The sequence below is a fragment of the Colias eurytheme genome, chromosome 4 (assembly GCF_061535395.1).
Source record: "Colias eurytheme isolate Ceu_HAF_F1 chromosome 4, ilColEury1 Martin Lab GWU primary, whole genome shotgun sequence".
NCBI lineage: Eukaryota > Metazoa > Arthropoda > Insecta > Lepidoptera > Pieridae > Colias > Colias eurytheme.
In genome coordinates this window covers 6,088,417-6,110,822 of record NC_142983.1, presented here as the reverse complement: position 1 = coordinate 6,110,822, position 22,406 = coordinate 6,088,417, and the positions used below count along the sequence as shown (strand labels likewise).

Here is a 22,406-nt window from a genome sequence, read left to right as displayed (position 1 = left end):
CCCTTTATTTATTCCAAACACAGATTCCGAAGAACCAGAAGAAAAACGGTAACGACTTCCGGGAATAGTTAGAGCGAGCGCCCACGAGCAACTTAGTTGCCCGGCAACTATTTTGTCTCTGTCGCTATTGCATAGCTTCTATCGCGGGCCTTGAGCGCGGGGACCGAATCCAGAAATTTAGTAACGAAAAACCTCACGATCCCCAGACCCCACTCCGACGGGCGCGGAGGTGTGGCTTGAAGGCATAGCATGCAATAGCTTTACCGCGGCAGTCCCCGAGTGCCACACGTCTTTTTTATATATTTGTTTTTATTGACCATCTTCCAATTGTATTTCGCGTAATAAATTATGGTAAGCAAAAGCTTCACGTCTCCTAGAAATCCAGTCTCGAACCCAAATTGATCTTTTTTTCTTTTTCGACAATAAAATTGTTAGGTATATAATGTAGCTCATAATGTAGCTGCTACACGTGCGCATCTTGACGGCATTATTTTACAGAGTAGATTAGAAAAATTGTGACAGTAATTCCTATCCCGACAAGATCCCGACACTCGTAAGATCTCGTGTGTAAATACCTCCGCGATTAATTGCGATATTATGATCCGCGAGCTTCTCGCAGGACATATTTTATTGCATAAATAAATTGCAGGACATGTAAACGATATTGCAAGGAACTCATGCAAGACTTCCGCGAGTTTACTTGCAGGTGGAAACGCGACCTAACCGATGATGTTACCATAAATCGTTGGTTTTTTATCTGTTTAACAATTTTCTTCTGAAGAAGATCTGTGGTAAATTCAACAAAAAAAGTATGTTTACAATAAATGTCAATTTTGTCATAAATTCGTATTTGAAATGAAATCACGTATTTAATTACATAAAATTAGGAGACTGTTGTTATTGTTAGTGAGATGAAGTAATTGAAACATCCTCTTCAAATGGGAAATGAGAATCTAATATGCATAGAGTGCAGTGTATAAAATTATGTTTTGAAGGCCAAGTCTAGAATCGTACATTTTGCGGAGATAAAGCCGTAATGGGGTGCTTTCAGAGTAAAAAAGACATATCAGACTTGCATCCTAATATATTTCGTGTCATTAATATTGATGAACGTGGATCGGATTTGTGTTCTGGTCAATTGGAAATCACAGAATCTAATATAATACTATATAGAGAAGGCAGAGACTCTACTATATGGCCCCTACATTCCCTAAGACGATATGGGTTTGAAGGAGAATTATTTAGCTTCGAATCAGGTAAATTTTGTTTTTGTTGAAATTAATTCAGGAGTTATAATAATATGGAAGTGTTATCGTTGTTTTTATCCATTTTAATTTTTCGAAAATCATTTATTTTTTAGGTAGAAGATGTGAAACCGGTGAAGGAATATATGCTTTTAGATGCCGTAGAGCATCATTTCTTTTTCGCACATTGCAACAACAAATTCAGTTAAGAAATGTGGTTCAGGATTCAGCTCCATATCCAGTTTCAAGGATTACTCCATCACCTCAAAATCGACAAACTCTTCAAGCCACTGTCGTGCATAGATCTTCAGTGGATAATGGCCAACCTGACAACAATAACACGTCAAACGCAGCAATGCCTCCCCTGCCACGAAACCCAACACCAAGATCTCCATCAAGTGCAGATATACTCGAAGTAATGCCTTTATATCCTCGATCTCAAACAAATACTCAAGCAACCAATGTCTATCAAGTAAGAGAATTTAAAAGAGAGCATAATAATAACCAGGCTGAAGGTGGATTGGTACAACATGTATACACAAATGATATAAACAGAGATTTGGCAATGCTTAGGAAGACTTTAAGACGTGAAATGGCTCTTATTGCTATAAGGGATATTGAAGATGAAACACGGTTTCTTGAGGGTCGATACATGGAGAATGACACAGATACTGAAAAGAAATTGTCAAATCAGGCTTCTCCTAATAAAGCAAACGATACAAAAAAACCTGAAGATGAGGCATTATCACCAACAACTAGCCATTCAAGTGAACATTATGCACAATTAAATGTGGAACATAAAGAAGCAGCCAGACTTTATGTGAACATTGCCCCAAATGAAAACATTCCTTTAGAAAATAAAAATGACCAACCACCTATAACACCTGTTACACCAGTCACACCTAGACCAGTGGAGTATTGTAATTTAACTATTGGCTCAAATCCAGAAGTCAACACATATGCAAATCTTATGATTGGTGAAATTTCTGAAAGCATGAAATTTGTGAAGCATGAACATCACCAGAAATTTTCAGAATCCGATACATTTACATCTATGTCTCCTGTTGAAGAGTTGGAAGTTAACTATGCAATTTTGGATATTGATAATAATAAAGAAACACTAAAAACTGATATCTCAGCAGCTAGCCCTGAGAGTCAGTCATATAATAGTTCGAAAAACGAAAGCACTGCATCTTATTCATCACATGCCCGAAGCCGAATGGTTTCACAAAACAGTATTGATAAAAGTTCAAGTACTAATGCTGTCCCCTCATTACCTATGGCAAGCATTGGTTACACAACAATTGACTTTGATAAAACTGTAGCGTTGACATCAGTAGCTGCAGCAGCTGATGCTAACCTGGATGCTTGTCGTAAAAGTAGACACAATTCATGTATAATGATTTCTTCAGATAAAAAGTAAGGTAAATATTTGTTAAATATTTCAATTTTAACATTGAACAGTAGAATAAGTGTTTAGAAAATTCTCTCTTCACCTTGTCTATTTGGAATTTAATGTTGTAAGTGACTACGATGTTTCTGTGGATTTTTTTTAAATTATCTTATGTGACTGCTGATCAAATATTAATTTATGCCAAATGAAAATTATACACAACATGTAGTTGGGTATGACGATAGATATTAAATACCAATAAAGGCCAAAGCCTCTTAAATTAAGAGCCAAAGATATGTTGGTGAAGGCCAAAGCTGAATAAACTAAGAACCTAATTAAACTATTAATATGTATAAATAAATAAGTTATGCATGTCATTTAAGAGTTTATGCATTTACTGCAATTTGATTGACTTAAGCGTACTTAGCATAAAAATGAACCATACATGTTTTCTATAACAACAACCTAATGGTTTTAATACCCTAATAGTAATATATTTTTTACTATATGTATAAAAATATTATTCATTTTATTATAAAATTTATGAAACCTTTTATGAATGGACAATATTTATATTTACTAATATTTGGCCAATAAATTAGTTGTTAAAATATTTAAAGAATAATTTATTAAAGACATTGTTATGGTATGTTTTTCTTGTAAGTAATGTATATAAGAAATATTTTTGTAATTGATTCCAAGGCCATACAGAGACAATTAATTTTATAGTTAAGATCAAAAACACCTATTATTTGTCAATAATGTATTATGTATATGTAAATGTAACATAAATTATGTTCCTGGATTATGTGATTATTGCAAAAAAAGCAATGCTATAAAATGTCCACATTTAAATACATTTTTGCAGTGAGTTGGTTTTAAGTTATAAATCATACCTTTCTTCAAGTTAAGGGTTAAAATATGCCAAATTTAGAAATTTTAATGTAAAGATTTCAAGACAAACATTAGATAAAAAATATATTTGAATAATAATTTGAAAGAGAAATAAATTTGAATGTTTAGAAATATTTGAGGCTAAAATTATTGTTATGCTAATTGCTTACTTCTAATTAATAGATAAGAAAAAAAGGTAGATAAATAATTGAAGGATTTATTTAATGTTCTTTGAAAGATCGATTGATAAATAAATGGCCTGTTTTTAATAAATGCAAATATATAATTAGTAAATTTACGAATGTTGTAAATAGTTTTAGGCCAATTGATATTATTATTATGTAGTAAATAAATGCTTTTAAATATGAACCAAAGATTTATGAATTTTTAAGTGTGTATAAAGATAATACTTTATTTAAGTTATAATATTTTTAAGTAAGCACAAAAGTACACTATATAATGGGCTGCTATCTATGGTTTTGATATATTTTTTAAATGCGTTGTATTTATTATTTTATACATACATGAGATTGTATAAACAATGTTGTGTAATTATTGTAATTTTTTTAGTATTTTTAATAATGTAAGGTTTTTATGTACAATTTGGTAATTGAAATATGTATTACTGCATGAATAATGTAATACCGCAGCCACACTATGCTCCTCGTCCTGCTCATCGCGCTGCCGTTATTCGCCTCGACATTGCTCTCTCTGACCACACACTGCTCTACTCGCGCGATTAATCGCGACGCTCCTCACCATCACTTGTCATTTGCCTTGTCGCACACAATGGACGTCGAAACGGTGGCAGCGTGTGCTCTATACATTTTTAGTATAGCTTATTATATTAATGTAGTAAAAAGAAATATACATAGTCGTCGTCGTCCTCAAACATAAAAAAACATTAACAATTTTTCATTTGACCATTCCATGCTTGGCAACGAAATAATTATTAATTTCCAGTTTTGCATACGTGTGCGTCTTGCGCGATCGCTCGATGCGGACGCGGACTGCAATCGCGCGAGTATGTGCCATGTGGCCAGGCATTCGCACTCGTATTGCCGGTCCTTGAACTCGCACGTAAAAACCGACAAAATAGGGAGCAGTGATTAGGACGATGAGCACGACGAGTGGCATGACGAGTAACGTGGCCACACTATGCCTCTGCCTACTTTCCTCGTTACTTCCTATACCACTCGTCGAGTGTGTGGCTGGCGTATTTATATTCAGAATGAGAATGTCACGACGTTATTATTATTACTGGCTGCATATTCTTGCGCGCATCAATGTTGCCACTTGTTCGTGTGATTATTTGTGAGTGTTATAGCTACATGAAAGATAGCTAGAAAAAACTGTTTTTGTAATTTTTAGAGAAACCAGAGTGACTGATTTAGTGATGTGTCATTATTATCAAAAATTTACTAATAGACCGGGAGATACTGACACAAAATTTCGAGTCATTTGTAACAGGATGGCGGTTCTACAGGGGTCTTAGTACGCAATGATAAAAAGAAAAATGATGGTGTGATCGCTGGTATCGGTGGTTTAGTCGCGTGGGCGTTAGCCGAACTCGTCGGAAAAATAGCGAAAGTCAAACGATTTGTAACACAAAAATTTTAGTATTTTCCGATAGCCCATAAAAAAGAAGTAGGCGGTAGTGTCATGCCATACTTTTCCGGTGTACAGCCCGCCATACCGACGCGAATATGTTGATTTAAATAAAACAATTATTCAACCATTTGTACCAGGCTAACTTTTGCACAGGTAACCATCGTCGTGCAGCCATTTACGAAAATCGCCATGCCATACTTTTCGGACGATTCCAAATGGTCGCCATACCGCCGAAAATCTGCAAAAAAAATTTATTTCGCCAAACTTTTTGTACCAGTATTGCATTTGGATTTTTGGAGAGTATTTGATAAAATGTGACCATTATTATATTTGCCATACTTCTAGTAGGGGGAAAAAGTGCTGTCATACTTGAAAAATTAATTTAGTATTAATTTATATAAGTGAAGATTTCCAACACCTAGATCTTTGAAATTTTGTATTTATATTCTTTGATCCTCAAACTTCCAGGAAAAATAAGTGCCATACTGTTACAAATCGTTTGACTTTCGCTATTTTCCGACGAGTTCGACTAACGCCCACGCGACTAAGCCGCCGGTACCAGCGTTCACACCATCATTTTTCTATTTGTCATTGCGTACTAAGAACCCTGTAGAACCGCCATCCTGTTACAAATGACTCGAAATTTTGTGTCAGTATCTCCCGGTCATTGTCTCTTTTAAACAGTATAAATGTTAGTGGACTTCCTTAGGAGGCATTGTACCTGAGAAATGTGTTAAAAATTAACCAGAGAACTTGTAAATAAATAAACATAATATGTTGAAAAAGGCTTTTGTTTATAATTCACCCAAAGACTTTAATCTTCTTATATATAAAAATGAATCGCAAAATGTGTTGGTAAGCGCATAACTCGAGAACGGCTGAACCGATTTCGATAATTCTTTTTTTATTATATTCCTTGAAGTACGAGGATGGTTTATATGTAGAGAAAACGTAAATATGTACCACGGGCGAAGCCGGGGCGGACCGCTAGTGAGAAATAAAGTTATCCAAAAATACCTATTAGAGACCTAAGCAGCTGGATAGAATAAAACAAAATATTAAAATTCAACGTTTAATTCATTCATAATATTACAAACATTTTTAATACATAAAAAATAATGCAAGCAGAAGTACTATCCAGTATGGTGTGACGCCATTCCCAGCTGAAAAAATAATTCATTATGTGGTTATCATATTATGCAAAGGAAATGTACTATTATTTTCGTAGGTTCACATTATGGTGTATGTAAGATCTGGATTCGGGTCTGTTCGGGGAATAAACCGGGAAAAGGAAGTCGTAGATGGCATTATTACACTCAAATAGCAGAAAACATGTAAAAACCGATCGCATTCGAGAACTTCACGGGTTCATAAGAAAAAACCTAGAACTTTAGTATTTCATAAATACTAAAGTTCTAGGTGCTACCTACTGGTAGCGTTCCCACCCCTTTTAGAGTAGTATTGAACAGTAAGCTTTGTTATCATCAAATTTACGGTAAAAAAAATATGTAGGTACATATTAAAGTTAAACTCATTAAACTATACATTGTTTATACTTTATCTGTAGGCGTAGCTTCAATTCCGTAGGTAGTGTTTTATTAAAGCATTTGTTAGGTGAAGCGTTAAATATCAACGTTTGAATTTAATACAAGCATGCACACTAATTAAACTTAGTATTTAATTGTTCCTTGGCTTCGTTCCTTCTTGTCCTTAATTTCCTTGTCAGGGATTTGTAAGTTTATTTTTAAACAGATAATTTTTCGTAGGTACTTAAATAATTTATTAATTGTGGAAATGTTTATTGTTTACTAAAGTAACGGAGAATGTGGAGTGATAATGAGACACTTTAACAAGATATTTAGAAATTTAAGGAAAACTTTTGGAATTGGTATATTGTTTGAAGCTGTGGTTTGAAGTAAAGGAGGGTAAAGTTTGGTAGGTATGTGGGTTTCTAAACTTACAGTTTAACATATCGGTTTCAGTGGCCTCCGTAGTAGTAACCATTTCTGTGGAATTCTCCGTCAGAGGCTCAGCTGCGTTAACAACCAAAGCAAGTTAATTTAGGTATCGTTGCATTTTATGCTTCTTTTTTACATGTCAATACAATTGATATGAGAATAAGATATTGTCATTAATGATTACTAGGAATGAAGATGACATTAGAAACCAGAAGCGGGATTGTTCAGCCCGTTTTAGTCCTTCAGGCTTCAACCTACGAATATAAATTATTATTCGTTGGCTCTAATCTCCTTCCATATTATTACATTTATTAAAAAATATTCCATTTTTGTCGGAATGAAAATATCTCAATCTATCTCAATGAACAAAATAATACTGGGGCGGTCGTGCCATGTTTCATAGGATATCATTAGGAACATGCATTTTTCATAGGCAACATGTTTATTTAGGCTCACTTCTATGTGTATAATAAATAGGTAATATTCGCATAAATTCAAACTCAATTAAACACTTCTTGTGTTATTTTTCATAAAAATATTAATGTTTAGGCCTTATTAAATTGATATCGATCTTTTCTTACAGTAAAATTCGCACATGCATGAGATTATTTAAAATTTTGTGCTCAAGCAATTCGTTCGTCCTCAGATAATTGAAAAATCTCAAAAGCTGTGTCGATGTTAGTCAAATACAATAATTGACATGCAATCTGTGCTCACAGGACCACATGCCTACGTACCTACTTAGTACAAATTTTGTTAAGAACTACATAACTACAAACATCTTGCATATTGTCTTAACACTTCTTTTTTTCAATCGACACCGCCATATAAACAAATAATTGGTTATAAAACCATGATATTGTTTGGTTGATAAAGTATAACGAATTTGTTTAATTCTTTTATTTAAACTAGATATAAAAAGAAAATCCTTGTCACTGGTTAGGGAACAATCACGTTCTGAAACTTATCAACCATTGCTTTTAATAATTTAGTAGGTATACTGAATAATAATAGTTATTTAGTGTTTATGACAGTTTAGATTTATCATTTAAGTACATACCAGTGCTACTATAGGTTTGGGTGACGATCAGTGATTCGTCTGTAATTTGCACGTCTTGAAACGAGAGTTCGCATTTGATCTCGGCGCCAGCGGCATCGTCGTCGCTAATCGTACTGTTGCTGTACACGTCGAACAATTCTTCATTCGTTATTACAGCTTTTGACGAATTTACAATGACTCTGGAATGAGTGTTTGCGTCGTTATATTTTATAAGCAAAATACGATGGCGATTGACGATTCAAACATATAGGTACCGGTAATTATTGTCATTGATACTTTTAATATTAATAATATTAAAAAAAGTTTGCAGTTACGCGCTAATCTGTGGAACTACTGGACCGATTTCAAACGTTTCTTTTCACCGTTGAATATAAACATGATCTCTGTATGCTATATTGGCTAATGGTTATACAATGCATAGGTAGGTACCATGGACGGAGCTGTAGTGAACCGCTACTATGTTAAAAGCGAGCCAAAACGGGTTTTAAAAATATTACAATATAAATGAAAGACAAAGAAGTCATTATTATATTCGTCGTATCTATATACAACTAAGTTAAAAATTAGTCGGAAAATGTTTTTTTTTTATTACTTAAGTACAAAGCAGTCGCATCCCACTACAATGTCCTCGCTTAGCCAAGGTTTATCAGAATTCCATTCCATAAAAAAAAGACGGGTTGCACTCCGGGAGTGCCGGCAGAAGTGAAAACTTGATTATTTACGTTCAGCATGTTTGATATTTTGGAATGGTATCCGTCTTACGCATGGAATAAAAGGGCTAAAAAAAACCATCCGTCTTACGCTTTTTCGATCAGGCCACGTGTCCTGACGCGAGTTTAAGATTTTATACCCAACGCCGCTAAAGAAGTTTTCACTTCAAAAATACCAGAAATTGTCAACGAACCCATTAACAGTAACAGTGAGATCAGGATACGGCGACACATCCGTCGCGTAACACGTGATAACTACATCCTCGTCCTCATCTTCATCGGGTCCGTCCTCTGTTCTTGAAAGGTCCAGTTCGACACCACTGCCAGTAGCTGTAAAGGTTTTTAATAATAATTATCATTCAATCTATAACCTATCGAAAGACGCTGGCAAAAGCGTGGAGTTATCATTCATCAATTATTAGCTAGAATAAAATGTTTGGGAAATTGGGAACCACTGAAAATCATTTTTTCTTTGTAAATTATAATAGTCAATTTTAATATATAATATGTATATCTAATATAAAATTTATTTTCTTTGGATTTTGTAGATAAATATTGGCTTTCTTACGACTTCGTGAAGAAAATATAGATTGATGTAACTAGGAGGTTAATAAACATATTTTTTATAAATAACTAGCGGCCCGCCCCGGCTTCGCCCGTGGTACAAAATAGATGTTGGCCGATTCTCAGACTTACCCGATATGCACAGAAAATTTCATGAGAATCGGTCCACCCGTTTCGGAGGAGTATGCAGACTAACATTGTGACACGAGAATTTTATATATAACTAGCGGTCCGCCCCGGCTTCGCCCGTGGTACATATGAAAAATAGATGTTGGCCGATTCTCAGACTTACCCGATATGCACAGAAAATTTCATAAGAATCGGTCCACCCGTTTCGGAGGAGTATGCAGACTAACATTGTGACACGAGAATTTTATATATAAGATAATCAGAAAACATATTTAAGGTTTCAACTTATATTGACCTGATATTATAACGTATATAAAAAACCATAGAAAGAGTAGGTAGACGCACACAATTTTAGAATAATTTTAAAAACAGTGGTCGGGAGAGAATTTGTAAGTGTAGTACAAGACGTGTAGGAGTAGTTTTTCATTTTTTTTTGACTTAACTAGACAAATTTCAAAACTTATTTTACCGTTGCACCACCATGGTCCATGTTCTTAATAAAATGATATAAGCCTTATAATTATACATAATACTAAAATGTGATGAAATAAACACGTACTTACTGTAGACTATTAAATCTCTATATACACGAACTTCATCTATGTTCGAAACTTCACATTCGTATGTTCCAGAGTCCTTCACCGAAACGTTCAGCAATAAAATGTCGTCATTTTCCACTATTTCTGAAACATCAAACATGCGAATGTTAATTAATCCATACGATGTAGTGTATCTATTTCATAGATACACTACACCTACTAATATTATAAATGCGAAAGTAACTCTGTCTGTCTGTTACACAATCACGCCTTAACTACTGAACCAATTTGCATGAAATTCGGTATAGAGATATTTTGATACCCGAGAAAGGACATAGGATGGGTTTTATCCCGGAAATCCTACGGGAACGGGTTTTTCTTTGAAAACGCGGGCGAAGCCGCGGTCGGAAAGCTAGTTTCCTATAAATGTGTTTTCGCTCATAAATTTAGACCGCCGCGATGCCGCGCGTTTGTAAACGGCGAGATTTTAGGTACAATAATTTGCCTGCCACATCTATACACTTTATTGTGCTGTAAAAAAAATACAAACAAAACTATAATTCTAAAGGAAAAAAATGAATGGGTAGGTAAATATTGTTCTTAACCTTCGTACCTGAGCAATTATTAGTTTAAAAATATATATGTATAAGTTGAAACTTACTTATATCGTGATGCATTGAAAAAGGTTCATGGCCTACTATTCTTTGGTAGATTTGGCTCCTATTATCACTGCTGCCATTCATAGGGGTGAACCACCATTTGACAAATAGCGCTTTATCAGATTCATCTTGATCTAATTTATACCGACATTGCAGAAGAACATCATCACCCTCTTTGACTGGACTTTGTACGCTAAACTCCGATATTGACAGTTGTTTACTGACTGGAAAATAACATTTTGTAATTATGTATTTATATATAATTATAAATTAATAATAACAATTTACAATAGTAAATTCAGCTTATTTTTAAGAGACTAGACAAAGGTGAAGGAGAAATATTTTATTTCAAACACAACTGTAATCCTAACCCCCTCAGTCCGTTGGTACATAAGGATTAGGAAAACCGTGGAAGGATGCCTCTCAGAAGCAAGTTATAGTAGTGGTAATAGATGTGTACAATATAGCTAATTTTGTGAATTCTTGTTTTAATTTAAATTAGAATATGGAACCTTTTTAGTTAAGATACTAACCACACAGCTACAGTTCAGAAGACTTTTAGGGACATATAGGCAACAAGATAGTAAAATTTCAGATATTAATAAAAATGAGGATATAAGATCGTAGGTAGTTATGAGGGAGAGTAGGTACATATATGTAAATAGACAAATTTATAATTTCATATTCATAACTATTTTACCAACTATCCGTTCCGTATAATAAAATGTTTTCGTAACAGTGAGTTTCATTGAATGTGGGCAGATATTTATTTTAGCTGAACATAATTTAAATGTCCTACACCACGGTCATAGATCATCGTTATGTTTAAAACCATTCAATATGATTTACAACTAGGTGTCCACCTACATATTTTTTATAGGATCTAGCAAATTACATACTACATACCTACGTTCGTAAAAATAATAAATAATTTATATCTTTTACTCATAATTGTAAGCACAAAATTATGAGTTCACTGTAAAGGATTAAGGATATCAAGAACTCCTAGTTTGCATCTGTATTCCATTTTATCTATTAATACATTATTTTTGAATATCTTATAAAATTAGGTCATATCCAAATGAATAAGCGGCTATCTTGGCCAACCTTGAGTTGGTCCGGGAATGTTAAAAATACCACGGCGGTCGGGAGCGACCTCAGTGTGTATCGCACGCGCCGATTATTCGAATTATTCGATAGAGTTAGTATTATTATCTAATCTGGGATAAGAGGACGCGCATGCCTCTATACTCTACAATGAAGGCCTCTCAATACACGGAAAGATGCAGCTATGAATAATACACAATAATAACACTGAATGACGAGATCGCTTAGATGCTTTGCATTATCATACACGATAAAAGACCGTTAAATGTTTTGTTTTGAATGACAAAATAAATATAAAAAAACATGTAATTGTATTTCTATACGTATAAATAATATAAAAAATCGGTTGTTCGTTTGCTATTTTAAAATAACAGCTCTTATTCACATGTATGAGTAGGTATTCGTCATTGTCAGTGGTATATTAATATTACAAATTGTTAATAACTATATCTTCTGTGAGAATATCGTTAATTTATTTATTAATATTTTTTTGCCTAATGTAAATAACGAGTTAGTACTTATTGCTTACTAAAATTATATAGTAGGAATATATTAGGAACGTACCTGTGACAAGTAATAATAGCAGTCCAAAACGTAACATTTTGTTTTGGACGATAGGAACTGCCCGCCCTTATATCTCTTGCAATTTGACGGTAATCCTCGATTTCTGGGTTTTATCCTACGAGCACAGAATCACTTCACAGTATAAGATGTGTCACTCAAACAAATAGTTTACGGTGTCTCTGACGAATAAACATAAAATTTATTCCCCAAACAATTTGCGCGTCCGCTCCCGCCTTGGAAGCGATATAGGTACATAATGGCAAAGTATACTGTAGTTGCGTAGGAGCGGATTTTCTTTCAAGGCATCTTAAATAGGTACTCATATGGGGTTCCTTGCATACTGTATTGATAACAAAGCAATTAAATCTTTTAGTCATTTGTGGGTTTCAGAAAAATTCCGCTATTATATTCTTTAATTTTTTTGTACATAAGTATTTTCAAGTAGATAAAGAAACGGGAAAAAAAAAACAAAACACATAAGAAAATATTATTATTTATTAAAGTAATAATAATATTGTATCATAATTAATTATATAATTACACATTACAGATTAAGCAAATAATAATAAATTAAGTAATAAAAACCTTTATACATTTACAAGAAACAATAATATTTGTCTTATAATTTATTAACAATCCTTGAAATCTGCACTTAACTTTCGCCTATGTAATTTTATTAAGGCTAACTGCTTACTAGTTTATTAAACATATACAGTTATCTTAAATAATTGCAAAACAAATATCCTCATTTCAAGAAAAGCCGCTATTTATCCTAAAGTCAATTAATTAAATATAATATTATGTATTCGACTAATTAAATAATTACCAATAGCTGTACCTATGTATTTTAACAATTTAGTTTTTAAAGAGCGACTGCAAGATTCCCCACGGGATCTATTTTTGCCTGCCAATATTTAAAGCGCAAAGCAATTTGTTTATTTATCCTGTCAGAATACGGAAGGCTGAAAGGCAAATAAGCAAAGTATAGGGCTTTCATTTAGATTCTAATTTGAAATTTCATGAACGGTTTATTCAAACATTTTGTATATTATTCTTCTACTTATAGTTGAGCCAATTTAATAGGCAACATTTGACGTCTATCAATTTTATCTTCATAGGGTGGTAACCTGCTTAAAAACATCGATTAAAGCGAATTAATCGATACGGACTTGAAACAATTGTCAATCGAACTTGAAACACATGTCAATAATTTATGATGATTTTTATTCCCATTAAGTAACCAATGCATTCGATTCTAGATGTCAGATTTCGATTTTTAGAGTAACGTCTCTGGTATTTATAAAGAAAAAAGGTTTATTGACACAAAATTGTAGCGACGTCAGTTCTTTAAATAAGAAAATGTTTATTATGTTTAGAATGGTTTATCAGTAAAATCAAATCTTAAAATTAGTTGCATCGGTCATTATTATTATAAATATGTAATCGTAATTGAAAAAAGTTAAGCAAATGTGCAGTTCTAACAAAACGAAATATAATGTTATTCTATGTCGTCGTTACTAGGTTACGTTGTTGAATTTTGTTGAACTGTCAAATGTTGCCTATTAAAATGGCTCTACTATAATACATCTTTATATATAAAAATGAATCGCAAAATGTGTTGGTAAGCGCATAACTCCAGAACGGCTGAACCGATTTCGATAATTCTTTTTTTATTATATTCCTTGAAGTACGAGGATGGTTCTTATGTAGAGAAAACGTAAACCTGTACCACGGGCGAAGCCGGGGCGGACCGCTAGTATAGAATAAAAAAGATTTACGCAGCTAATATGTACTTAAATCAGACTAGTCATTAAAGAAAACTGATAGCATACTGCATATCGCAAATGCACCTTATATAGTGCACTGACCGAAGAACATAAAAAATGTCTTCAATTATTTTGTAGCTCATAAAACGTAAATTAATTATCTGTCACTAAATATTCTTTCTGGACAACAATCCTTAAGGCCTTGTAGGTCATCTATTGCATTACACGTATGCAGAGGCGGCTCGTGACAAAATTTTATGGGTGTTCACTTGAAATAAAACACTGAAAATACATGGTGTAAATCAGTACAATTTATTAAAAAAAAAATTACTTATAAAGGAAATGCATACGTCTTTCTTTTTGGTGTGCAAAAATATCTATAACTTTTTTGTGAAAGTTAAAGCAATTTGAAATGCACCACAAAATACGACACAATCCATTATCCTTCGTAAAATATGTCTGTTTTCATCGACACGGTCATTGAACTCGCGTATTGACTTTCGGTACGCGGAATCTAGTGCTTTACGAATGTCTTGTCGTCCGATAGACGCCAATTGCAGTTCATTCAACAAATGGTACCGAGATTGTGAATGTTTTCATGTTTTTTCATCTTGATTGAAAGATGAGCTAAGTCGTCAACGCCCGTTTCAGTCCAAGCACTCTCACCTCCGCCGGCCGCGCCCGCTTTAAATAAAAGACACGGAAAACAAAATAGTTTGTTGCTTTCATCACAACCACACAACCACGGTGTTTTCACATATTGTTCAGATTTAAACACACGCGTATATGTTTTCGTTTTTGTCGTACATTTTTGCGTAAGATCATGTAGCGGTCCCTTAGCTTTACATTCAAGCCGAATTTGTAACGTTTTATCACACTTTTTAATGAACGCCACATTATAATTATTGTTCATTTTAACACTCACAAGTAATACTGATAACTACATGCTATTTCAACACGTATTTTATAATTTTAATTAGAAAATTGCATGAATCGCGCGCGTGCATTGAAGTTGACTCGAGTGTTTGTTTATATTAAAGAAGTGGAAACTAGCAACGTCGCGCCGCGCGCGCAATCACTGTCCTGCCGGGCGGTAAAAACGAACCGGCAACGTTTGCAGGTGCGGCGCTCCGAATTTTGCTACTTTTCCATAGAAAATCTTTTGTTTCACGCGCAGGGCTCTGGCAAAACCCTCTCTTTCACTCCTATTGGATTTCGTTATAGGAAATGTACTAAATCTTTTTTCATTGGAGCGCAATCGTGAGCGCACTTCTTCGCGCATTACATAATACAGTAGGTATTATACAGGTGTATGGGATGATGGAATGATGGATATATTCATTGGTATTAACAGTAGTTTTAAAGATTACGATTGATTTTAAATTAAGGAGTATGATTTTATTATAATTATTTATGGGAGTTCACTGCACCAGCGCTCCTTAGGGCGAGCCGCCTCTGCACGTATGACGTATGCTACATAATCCAAACATATATGCAATTAAATTTTTAAAGATATTTCACGAAATCCCAAACTATAGCTTCTATAGAGTAAAGTGGGACAACAATCGATCGCTAAACGTGATATCCTTGAACAGATCGGGATGAGTTGGGTGCGTGCTAGATCTCGCAGGTCGTCTAGTGGAACACACGTGGGCTACAGTATCGCGGACATGTGCCCGGGGCACGTCCCCCCGCAACATGACCAAGCGGGCCAGTTGCTCCTCGCTAACCCCGGGACACTTGTCCACTACCCCGTGCAGGTCCAGAGATAACATCTCGATGTCTTGGCAACGAAGCACCTGTGTGAATTTTAAAATGTTTTTCTTGTAATGTCAGAAAGTGCATTCAAAATAGTGATGGGATTGGCTGAAATAGCCGATTACCTACTTTAAAATATTTTAATCACCGACAAGATTTGTAAAATCACAATTCGCCCGAAATCACGTTCGCTATTAAAGCGAATCGCCGGTCCGTTAAAAAGCAATTTCATATCAATTGTTTTTAGTAGAATTTAGGAACACGTAATGGACTCATAAAATAACCGCACATTGCCTCGTTGCGAAAGTATGATTTCCTTAAGTATGCGAAAATCGTACAACAATATAACCTTGGCTATAAAGCTTGAAACGGTGACTGACGACTGCAATAATGTTATAATTATGCTCAACTAGCTTCCGCCCGCGACTCCGTCCGCGCGGAAGTCGGTCTTCGAACGACCGCTCGCCACACTGGACACGTCCGCTCGCATCAAAATTCATAAATTATATGCATCGCGCAGCTTTTTTTTTTAAGCTATTGCATAGCTTCTATCGCGGGCCTTGAGCGCGGGGACCGAATCCAGAAATTCCGAAACGAAGAAACCTCACGCTCCCCACAAAAGTATCCCATTCTATGCCCAGGATAATAAGGTATAATTATACCAAGTTTCATCGAAATCGAACCGTTAGTTTTCACGTGATGCCTGAACATACAGACAGACAGACAAAAATTTTTTTAATCACATATTTGGGTTTGGTATCGATCCAGTAACAACCCCTGCTATAATTTTTTTCAATATTTTCAATGTACAGAATTGACCCTTCTACAGATTTATTATATGTATAAATAAAGAAAAAAGCTATAGACAAATTTTGGGGACTCTAACTCTTTGATGGAATTTGAAATGTAGTTTATGAGACATTAATAACAGGTACTGAAGACTATTTAAGGCATCAAGAATAAACAAGATTTTTTGTGTGAAATATGTTCGAAAATAAAGTAAATTTATGGTCACTTACTTCAGCTAGAGTGCTCAGTACTTCAAACGGCCAGTCCACATTGATTCCTTCGGCAGCGAGAGCAATTTTCTTGAAAAACGATCTGATCTGGTTGGCTTCTTTCACTATCTTAGTCGCTGCTTGTTGTGCTTCATCAACAGTTTTAAAAGTAACTTTCTTTGATAACATTGCTGTGATATACTTTCTGTAGACTAGATTTTGCGCTTGATTTATTACGTACTCGAAATTTTTCTCCCTCAAATGATTATAGTCTTGGAAGTAATCCTCGAGCGTAACGCATATTGTATCAACTGGAATGCTAGAAGTTAGCCATTTGACTGTAAAAAGATCATCGAAGTGTTCTTCTAGATCTAAAAAGGCTTCTTCCAGTAAAAAGTTAGCAGCCTCGTTTCTCAAATTCTGCAAATAATAAAAAAATCAATCAGTATATGTCTATTGTTTATGAATGGCATACGGAAGCACTTTCGTGAACTCAATTAAGAACTTTCTGAGAATTAAACAAGTCACAACAGAAGCGAAAACGGATCTTGTCAATCTTGTCAGTCATATTATTGACATAACAACTGTACCAATGTTACTTTCTATTTGCATCCAGCAGAAACGAACAGATTTATTATTCTTAGAAGAAGATTTATCAGAGAACTGTCCCAAATCAGTAAGTCTGTTAGTTATAGTCAGTATAATAACAATTCTTCACAGCTCTGCAGTACTGCATAAAATATTGTAAAAAATCATAATCAGTCTTATTTAGAACCCCATAACGCGATTGCGTCTGCTGAGCATGCCGCATCTAACTAATTGCTAGCTATTGTTCACTATCCCTGATCAGAATGCGGTCCACAAAGTGGGTATTGTATCTAGTAAATTAGTCAGACAGTAACCCGCTCACGTGAAACATCGCCAGCATCCTATTAAACTTCTCTTTGAGTCGTGGCACGCCTGCCTCTGCTAAGCAAGTCACATCGCGCCATTTGTGCACATTGTTTAACAATCAAAGAAGTGGCTGTTATAACAAGTCAGTTAATAAAAAAGACGTGTGGCACTCGGGGACTGCCGCGGTAAAGCTATTGCGTAGCATGCCTTCAAGCCACACCTCCGCGCCCGTCGGAGTGGGGAGCGTGAGGTTTTTCGTTACGCAATTTCTGGATTCGGTCCCCGCCCTCAAGGCCCGCGATAGAAGCTATGCAATAGCTTAATAATATTCCCCCCTCCTATCTGCGCAAGTCGCACCATCTGCTCGCTGTTATCCCCCCCTCACCTGGAAAGTGGCCAGCATCCTGTTGAACTTCTCCTCAGCGGGCGGGTCATGTCTCGCGGGCGGCCAGTGTCGCGCCTGCGTCTGTTGCGCGAGCCGCACCATCTGCTCGCTGTTATCCCCCCCTCACCTGGAAAGTGGCCAGCATCCTGTTGAACTTCTCCTCAGCGGGCGGGTCATGTCTCGCGGGCGGCCAGTGTCGCGCCTGCGTCTGTTGCGCGAGCCGCACCATCTGCTCGCTGTTATCCCCCCCTCACCTGGAAAGTGGCCAGCATCCTGTTGAACTTCTCCTCAGCGGGCGGGTCATGTCTCGCGGGCGGCCAGTGTCGCGCCTGCGTCTGTTGCGCGAGCCGCACCATCTGCTCGCTGTTATCCCCCCCTCACCTGGAAAGTGGCCAGCATCCTGTTGAACTTCTCCTCAGCGGGCGGGTCATGTCTCGCGGGCGGCCAGTGTCGCGCCTGCGTCTGTTGCGCGAGCCGCACCATCTGCTCGCTGTTATCCCCCCCTCACCTGGAAAGTGGCCAGCATCCTGTTGAACTTCTCCTCAGCGGGCGGGTCATGTCTCGCGGGCGGCCAGTGTCGCGCCTGCGTCTGTTGCGCGAGCCGCACCATCTGCTCGCTGTTATTCACTATTGTGATCATGTGATGCGTGAAGTAGGCGACGCGGGCGCGGTCCGCGAAGTGGGCGTTCTGTTAACGTGCCATCATCATTAGTATTACTATCATCATATGAGAAAAGAAAATGAGCAAAAGCATAATTTCTTATAAGGATCGTGCAAAATTCTAGCCTATAGTAGAAGGGTTTTCGAAAGCTATTAAGATATAAATGAGACAGTAAAAGTGAAATGCATCTTCTTTTTTACAGTCTCATTTCAGAAAATAATTAGAAAAATTACGGATAATTTCACATACCTTAAACTGTATTACACCTTCCCTATACATATTTCCGAAGCGAGTCACTTGTTCAATACTCAATAGGAGAGCTTTGAATGTGATTTCTTTTGTTATTGTTTCTGTAACCTGAAAACAAAAAATCTTAAAAGTATGTCTGTAACTGCGGGTTGAAGAGGTTCACAAAAATATATATGTTATGTTTAGGAAAAGTGCCTCGATTTTCGAGATCAGTATTTTCTATTTATGATTTTTTTTTCTTACAGATTAAATCCGACCACTTATTGGAATTTTACGTGAATAAAAAGACAAAACCAAAATTTTCTAAAAATTAAAAAAAAAACCCTGGCTTGCCGCTTACAAGTTAAATCCGACCACTTGATGAATTTTTTCGTGCATAAAAACGAACAAACCTGCAGATTCTGATCGATCATCTGGAATATAATAACAGGCGCGTGCGTGTGGAAGGCAGCAGTGTGCGGCTCCACCTCGGGCGAGCGCTCGCCGCCCCACTCCGCGCGCTCTGACTCGAGCGTCTTGTCCATCCACTCGCGGTAGTTGGATTCCATTTTCTGTAACAAACGAATTTTTTGAGTTTAATAAAGCAAGTGTTTATAGATTTTAAGATACTCATATTTTGTTACTATTTATACTAGATTTTTTTTTCAAAAATTTACTTGCTAAAATAATTTATTATACATCAAATAATAATGACTATGTTATAGAGTTGTACCTGTAAATATTCATCTTGCAGTTTTTGCATCATTTCATCATTGAGTAATGGGGGTAAAGTAGAAACATCGATTTTAAGCTCTGGACTTCCCATTAACTCCTGTCCAGGGTATGTGTTTAGTATCCATGACAACAAAGTCACATATTCATTGCCTTCTAAACCGTTCTGGACAACATCTTGCAACTGAAATATATTGTATTTCATATATGTTTTTACACCAATATGATAATTTATATGAATTACATATTATAAATACACTGTGTAAACTTACACTGCAAGAAAGGCATGTGTGATACATATTAACATATTTATTAACAATATCATAATGTGGTGGGAAACAAGGCACACACAAGGTTTTCACCACTCTCAAATCTTCTAAAATAAGTTGTCTAGTCAGTTCTAAATATCGGATCAACCACAATTTGTTGTCTTCGCGCTCGTCAACACGCGTGCCTTCGATGCGCTGTGCAACTGCACGTTCTAGTTCCTCAAATGCTGTCTTCCTCCAGTTCTTTGGTCTACCAGGCGGCATAAACCCAGACTGATCTTGTTGCTGAAACAGAACAAATTCAATAGTAAATGGCTCTTCTTTATGGCCACCATACATCATAATTGAATAGTATGTTGCTATTAGCATGAATCGTCACACAGCGTTGTAAGCAATATCTTTTGCTATGATAATTACAATTTTTGTTCTATTTTGTAGCTCAATGAATGTGTCTATATTTTTCACAGGGAAACAATACAGATATTACTATGAAATCCATTCCATTTCAACATTCAATACTCTTAAATATTTTGTATTAGACAAATGCTTTGCTCCAATGCCTGAAGCACCATATAATAAAGAATAACAAGTGGTTTAAATAAAAATTCAAACACATACCTGTATTGCCATTTGGTCTCTCTTTTCTTCTCTTTCTATAATTCTCAATGCAGTCACAATGACAGTTGGCTCTTTCCTAACAGTATTTAGAGTTCTTGCCAGTATAAGTTTTATTTGCTTCTCTAATAAATTGGATACAACACCAACATCTTCAAAATATGCTTTTAACATAATTTTATCATGTGAGGACTGATTGGGAAGTCTATGCAACTCATAAAGCAGATCATCTCTCGAGTTTTCAAGATCACTGAGACACTAAAAATGTATAATAAGAAAAGTATATAGGGTTCAAGAGCTGCTGGAATAAGAACATAATTCATACAAACTGATCTACCTTACTGTTACTACAACATTATTATTTATTTCAATTTTAGGATAAGATGCATAAAGGCAAATTATATGCCACAAAGACTAAATTCTACTTGGTTAGAGGTGAGGAGACTAATACCTGGTGAGCATGTAGCAATTTTCCTTCACCAATCCATTGCTTGGTTTTTGCAACACTTTCTGGTACTGTAAAAATGTGTTTCAAACTGTCCATAGCAGTAACATATTGAGAATGACGACAATCTTCTTCTCGCACTGCTTGTAGACATGCTACCAATGGTGGTACACCTTTTAATAATTCTTCTAATTCATCCATTCTAAAAAAAGTTTGAACATATTTAATTTAAATTATGGGTAAGTACCTTTGGTAAATACATTTAGAATATATTAGTTAAAGATAAGATTCTAAAATATGAAAAGAGTGTATGTAAATGTATAATAAACATGAAAATAAGAAAAAAAGGATAAAGTTATGCTTCTTACTTTAAACTGATTTGTTGAACATCATCAAGGCACTCTTGTAGCTGTCGTAAACCTACACTCACTCCATCCAATTTTCCTTGAACTGCTGATTTAAGTTGGGCCTCAATTGATGCCTTTTTATGTGTTATCCGTTTTTTATATTGTTCAACCTGAATTTTATACAATTATGGCAATTTATTATTAATTTTATACACATGTTCTTAATGAGACAATATGAAATCACAATAATTTGGAAGTTATTATTGATTATTCTTAGCTAGTACTTAATACTTATAGTATAGTATCATGTTTATTAAATATACGCCCCTTTCAAAGCGTACAATGTACATATTTCGTTTCTATTTTTATGAGCAGGATTGAAAGGGACGAACCTTTTCCAGCTGACCAGGTCGTTGCATCATATTCATAACCATTTTCTCTGCTGCTGCTTTTGACTCTTCTTCTATTTCTTCCATGGTGCTCATATTTACAAAAAAAAACAACAGTACTCAAAGTAACCGTATAAACTTATAAACTTTGCACCAATGCTGTGCTTTGCACATTTGATTTAAAAGTGCGAAACCTTATAAAAAATGCTCATTCGAAGGGATGAAACCTCGTTGTAATGTAAGTTAAATTAGAAATAAATATCAATTAATCGAATTTCTAGGTATGTGGACAAATTAAAACATAAAATTTATATTATTTTCCTTTTAAAATATTATGTCAACAAGTTACAAGAATAAAGATTGACATTGATTAATGATTTGATTCCAAAAGTAATCTGTCATCGGACAAGAACAACGAACCACAGAGTACATCATAAATTGATAAGAACCATAGAATATTAATATCAAATCTCATAAAATGTTTCAA

At 35.3% G+C, this 22,406-nt stretch overlaps 3 protein-coding genes across 4 annotated transcripts; 1 reads left to right on the top strand and 2 right to left on the bottom strand.

Moving 5' to 3' along the window:
• The first annotated feature begins 836 nt into the window (after window positions 1-836).
• Window positions 837-3,489, top strand: LOC149909008 (uncharacterized). Its single transcript, XM_090120586.1, has 2 exons — window positions 837-1,256; window positions 1,361-3,489. Exons 1-2 carry the CDS (start codon window positions 1,037-1,039, stop codon window positions 2,665-2,667), a joined length of 1,527 nt encoding a protein of 508 aa, XP_089976712.1. The 5' UTR covers window positions 837-1,036; the 3' UTR covers window positions 2,668-3,489.
• A 2,711-nt stretch (window positions 3,490-6,200) lies between these two features.
• Window positions 6,201-12,684, bottom strand: LOC149909007 (uncharacterized). Of its 2 annotated transcripts, XM_090120584.1 has the most exons (7): window positions 12,433-12,684; window positions 10,764-10,985; window positions 10,127-10,246; window positions 9,065-9,200; window positions 8,161-8,339; window positions 7,104-7,175; window positions 6,201-6,305 (listed from the first exon to the last, which is right to left on the bottom strand). In XM_090120584.1, exons 1-7 carry the CDS (start codon window positions 12,467-12,469, stop codon window positions 6,244-6,246), a joined length of 828 nt encoding a protein of 275 aa, XP_089976710.1. In that variant the 5' UTR covers window positions 12,470-12,684; the 3' UTR covers window positions 6,201-6,243. The 2 variants fall into 2 exon arrangements, with proteins under 2 accessions (XP_089976710.1, XP_089976711.1); XM_090120585.1 differs by lacking the exon at window positions 7,104-7,175.
• A 225-nt stretch (window positions 12,685-12,909) lies between these two features.
• Window positions 12,910-22,285, bottom strand: Sec6 (Exocyst complex component Sec6). The gene is made up of 12 exons (XM_090120583.1): window positions 21,923-22,285; window positions 21,552-21,700; window positions 21,190-21,385; window positions 20,742-20,996; window positions 20,127-20,408; window positions 19,856-20,038; window positions 19,536-19,694; window positions 19,144-19,251; window positions 18,742-18,921; window positions 16,976-17,374; window positions 15,665-15,997; window positions 12,910-14,430 (listed from the first exon to the last, which is right to left on the bottom strand). Exons 1-11 carry the CDS (start codon window positions 22,013-22,015, stop codon window positions 15,740-15,742), a joined length of 2,262 nt encoding a protein of 753 aa, XP_089976709.1. The 5' UTR covers window positions 22,016-22,285; the 3' UTR covers window positions 12,910-14,430; window positions 15,665-15,739.
• Between the last annotated feature and the right edge of the window lie 121 nt (window positions 22,286-22,406).

What these genes read in the sequence shown, in the direction of transcription:
- Sec6 (XM_090120583.1), bottom strand. Translation starts at nt 22,015, where the DNA reads ATGAGCACCATGGAAGAAATAGAAGAAGAGTCAAAAGCAGCAGCAGAG. An exon ending in GAGACCAAATGGCAATACAG is followed by an intron (nt 20,409 to 20,741) that starts GTATGTGTTTGA and finishes GTTCTGTTTCAG; the next exon opens with CAACAAGATCAGTCTGGGTT. An exon ending in TGATCGATCAGAATCTGCAG is followed by an intron (nt 19,252 to 19,535) that starts GTTTGTTCGTTT and finishes TTTTGTTTTCAG; the next exon opens with GTTACAGAAACAATAACAAA.
- LOC149909007 (XM_090120584.1), bottom strand. Translation starts at nt 12,469, where the DNA reads ATGTTACGTTTTGGACTGCTATTATTACTTGTCACAG. An exon ending in GCTATTATTACTTGTCACAG is followed by an intron (nt 10,986 to 12,432) that starts GTACGTTCCTAA and finishes GTTATTTTCCAG; the next exon opens with TCAGTAAACAACTGTCAATA. An exon ending in TGAAACCGATATGTTAAACT is followed by an intron (nt 6,306 to 7,103) that starts GTAAGTTTAGAA and finishes TTATTTTTTCAG; the next exon opens with CTGGGAATGGCGTCACACCA.
- LOC149909008 (XM_090120586.1), top strand. Translation starts at nt 1,037, where the DNA reads ATGGGGTGCTTTCAGAGTAAAAAAGACATATCAGACTTGCATCCTAAT. An exon ending in ATTATTTAGCTTCGAATCAG is followed by an intron (nt 1,257 to 1,360) that starts GTAAATTTTGTT and finishes TTTATTTTTTAG; the next exon opens with GTAGAAGATGTGAAACCGGT.